At 37.9% G+C, this 4301-nt stretch overlaps 1 protein-coding gene across 1 annotated transcript; it reads left to right on the top strand.

Moving 5' to 3' along the window:
- Window positions 1-257: 257 nt before the first annotated feature.
- LOC110026353 (probable ascorbate-specific transmembrane electron transporter 1) lies at window positions 258-4093 on the top strand. Its single transcript, XM_020727251.1, has 4 exons — window positions 258-470; window positions 2552-2600; window positions 2678-2880; window positions 3817-4093. Exons 1-4 carry the CDS (start codon window positions 306-308, stop codon window positions 4066-4068), a joined length of 669 nt encoding a protein of 222 aa, XP_020582910.1. The 5' UTR covers window positions 258-305; the 3' UTR covers window positions 4069-4093.
- Window positions 4094-4301: the final 208 nt, after the last annotated feature.

The raw sequence follows: 4301 nt of genomic DNA, 5'->3' as shown, positions 1-4301 counted from the left end.
ACACACAAAACGATATTGCGTGCACCAGACATACATGCGGAATATGACATTAGAGTGGCATTGCAACTCAATACTACCGCAATAAAACCAATACTACTCTAATATTACGATAATACCACCAATTCACATCTGATTCACACATTACACGGTCAACATTTTTCCACATTTTCAACACAAAGAGACTGTGTCCTTCTCCTTCTAGAGTCTATATATTTCAGCAGTCTGAAATGCATTGAAACGCTGCAGACCATTAGCTCTCTCTCTTTCTTTTACTGTCGCTTTGAGGTGCTTCGTGAGGCGAAGCCATGGCGAGAAACAGAGGTGGAGGGAGATTTCAAATGTCTGCAACTCCGGCATTAGTGCTGGCGCAGATCTTCGCCGCGGCGGCAATAACCCTTATGCTTGTCTGGATCCTGCACTTCCGAGGAGGTGTTTCGCTGAAAGCGAAAAACCTCCAACGGCTGCTTAATGTATGGGTTTTATTTCAAGCAATTATTTCATCTTTCTTCTTCTGAAGGTGCTATTAATTCATCGATAGTATAGCAATATGAAGTATAAATGTTTGATATTGCCGTCCATCACAATTATTATGGTTTTTGCATTGATAACATTGGAATATAACATTCTTAGATTGAGAGAAGAAGTTTTTACACACAGAGTCACATAATCATCATTATTTACGTATTTATGTATATTGCACCTCAAAGTTTAATATTATGAAATTCAGATTTTCATGTTAACGTTTTCGATTTCACACCCGCATGAGCTCGTTTGAGAGCGCTTATTGGGAGCGGCAGCGTTTTCAAAACGCCGCCCTTTCGTTTGCAAAATACGTTCGCGTGATACGTTTTGTGCCCGCTCTGTTCTCTTATTGCGATTCCCTTAAGGGAGCTTAATCTGGCCAAGAGCTCCGTTCCGCGTATGCTTCTCGCGTTTAGGGTTATTTTTCCCGTGCTGCTCTTCTCGTCTCTCCCCCTTGCCCTCGCCCTTCCCGTCTCACCAATTCTGTCTCAGCCTCGCCCGAAGCTTACGAGGCTGTGATCCGCGATTTGGGGGATGTTTTTTTGACCTCAGATATGAGGTATATTTTTTTGACCTCACACTCTCGCCCTACCCGATATCCTTCTCCTTCCTTCCCGCGAGGACATATTCAACCCTCTCACAGTAATTTCTGTTACTATGGTCGTTATCAGATAGGGGCATGAATGTCATTTAACCACCAATAAGCTATCTTGAATAAGCTGCCCCAAACAGCAAGACACATTATTCTGATAATCTCATTATTCTGATAATCTGCATTATCAGAATAATCTGCTTATCAGCAGATTATAAATAATCAACAGCTGCGCCAAACAGACCCTTAGAGTGTGGATAGGATTTTACTGTTGGGAAGAGAGGCTGGCAGGTGTGGGTGCGACAAGAGTGGCTTGGGTGAGAGAGTCAGATGGACGTGGGAGTGAGAAGAGGTATAGAGTGCATCGATGGTGTAGGCATGTCAGATTGCGTGTGCGGCCGGAGCTGCGTGAGGAAGGGTTGGCCGACGGGTGGCCAAAGTTGCAATCGTGTGGGTTGCTTTGAGAGCACCACGGGCGTGAAACAGAGAGGTGAGAGACCGAAGAGCTAACGAAAGTGTGGATTTGGTAATATTAAACTTTGGGATTTGATATACATAAATAATAATATTTCCGGTGTTATGCACCTAAAAACACCAACACAAAAAATGAAAAACATTTTTTTTTTCTTTCTTATCCCTAAAGTCTCACTCGATTTAATTAACTTATAACATAAGACTTTAACTCTTCTAAAGGCAGACAATGGTTTTCTTATAAAAGAAATACTCTATTTGTATCATTTAACAAGTAATGTTTCTAACATCAATGTTTTTTTAATCTTGGCCTTTTTCATCTTTGATTTAACGTATCTATGTGTACCTTAATCAAATGTTGTCGCCAATTATTTGAATAGCCATAAAAAACCAAGTAAAATAATTAATTACAAATAGAGAAGTCATTTTTACAAATGCACAATATTAATTACACATAAAATTAATTAAAACTAGGAAATAAAAATTATTAATATCATTATTATTGGAGAGATATATGAAAATTTTGATGAATCCTATTAAAAAAAATTCAATTACCAAAATAAAAATATAGGCATCCATAGAGTGCGACAATTGGAGGAATTATTGCGTGCGGACACCGCATGCAGAGATGCATGCGGTGTCCGATCCTGACCGTAGATCACGGTGATCTACGGTCTGGATTATTTTCATTTTTTTTTAAAAAAAAAGAAAAATAATTCGGTGGGACCCACCGAAATACATCGAGACCGTAGATCAGGTGATCTACGGTCCGGATCCGTATGGAATAATTTTTCCAACAATTGATAAGTTCTAAAAAAGACATTTTTGTTTTTACTATAACAGCAATTATATTAGAATATTAAATATCAAATTGTAAAATTTCCACTAATGTTTTTCTTTTATTTTTAACATAACAAATTTTATTTCATTCTCATCCCTAAACTAACTTTAATTTACATTTGATAGGCACACCATGTTCTGATGCTATTCGGTCCTATTATATCCACCGGACAAGGTAAGACATGCAAAAGAAATTTACTAAAACAATTGCTTAAATTATAAATTTGTATTTGATTTATTTTGCCGGAATAGCTATCATGGCCTTTAAGACAATTCCTGGGAGAAGAAAGGTGAGGAAGCTTATCCACATGCTGCTCAACCTGGCGGGTCTCATTTTGGGTGTGCTCGGCCTCTATGCCATCTTTAAGTTTTACAGTGAAGTTAATGAGCCAGCAGATTTACATAGTCTGCACTCTTGGACTGGAATTGGAGTAATGGGCCTCTACGTTATTCAGGTACTCAAATCTTTACAATAAACAATGTAGGAAAAATTACGTAGGCAACGCACAATTTATATATTTAGATTTATCACACCAACATTTTCAAATTTACATACATATATAGCACTTTGATGCTTTAAACTTATATATGCATGAAAATGTGTATTTCACTTTTAACATGTATCACACTAACATTTTCAAATTTACATACACATATAACACTTGGTGCTTTAAACTTAGGTGCATGAAAATGTGTATTTCACTTTTAAAAGTTATAAATCTACTATTTTTGATGTAATATTAAAGACTTAGTTGTCTTATTTGAGTATGATATGAAACTTTGGGTGTGTGATATATTTGAAAATATATAAGAATTGTGCTACGTATCGAATTATTTATTTCGAGCTAAATGTCACGGACAAATAGTCCCACATCGGCTAGGTGTAGGACCGAAAAATAATATTTAAGTCCTGGGCTGCCCACTACCCACAAGGGCTCTTTTGGGAGGTGACAAGTGGTATCAGAGCAGACTACTGCCTACCAGGTGTGTGGACTCTCCACGATCCGGTGTGTGGACTCTCCATGATCCAGTGGGACCCTCGGTGGAGCCGATCAGTGACAAGGGCGTCACGTGATTGGGTGGAGGAGAATGTCACGGACAAATAGTCCCACATCGAGTAGTTGTAGGGCCGAAAAACAGTATTTAAGTCCTGAGCTATCCACCACCCACAAGGGCTCTTTTGGGAGGTGACATAAAGCTAGTCAAACACCAACGAACAAATCTTTTTTTTGTGTTTGACTCATTTATTTATTTGGAGAACAAATTAAACACAAGGTACTTAACGAACAGAGCACAAACTGTTTGCAAACAAGGAGCCATTTTGAAGCCTTATATGTATGTAAATTCTGCATGAGGAATATAAACTAAGTTGTATTAATGGATTTCTGCAGTTCTTCCTTGGTTTCTCTTTCTTCCTGTTTCCCGGGGCGCAGAAGAATATGAGGACAGACATGAAGCCTTGGCATGCCTTCTTCGGACTGGTGATCTTCATTCTAGCTGTTTTCACATCAGGGACAGGTTTAATACAAAGATTTAGGTTCCTGAATCTCTTAAAGGAAAGAGAAGCTTATGTGCTAAACTTCACAGGAATAGCTATTATCTTGTTTGGAATAGCAGTGGTTATGTCGGTTGTACTTCCATAAAAACAGGGAAAATATTAGGTACGGTGTTTGTATGTGCGGACAGTTGTTGAGATTCGAGCATCTCAGTCTTTATAATGTTATAGAGTGATGTTATCAATTCTTAACGAGTGTTTGCACATACAGAAAGTCACACCTAATATTTTTTTTCTAAAGATAGGACTAATAGGTTGAAGTGTGACTTTTTTTTTCAATATTTTTTTTTTATTTGTGATTTGTGTTGGTTTTATAAGCAA

This window comes from Phalaenopsis equestris, unplaced genomic scaffold (assembly GCF_001263595.1).
Source record: "Phalaenopsis equestris unplaced genomic scaffold, ASM126359v1 Scaffold000364, whole genome shotgun sequence".
NCBI classification, from domain to species: Eukaryota; Viridiplantae; Streptophyta; class Magnoliopsida; order Asparagales; family Orchidaceae; genus Phalaenopsis; species Phalaenopsis equestris.
This window is presented reverse-complemented; position numbering and strand designations above follow the sequence as displayed.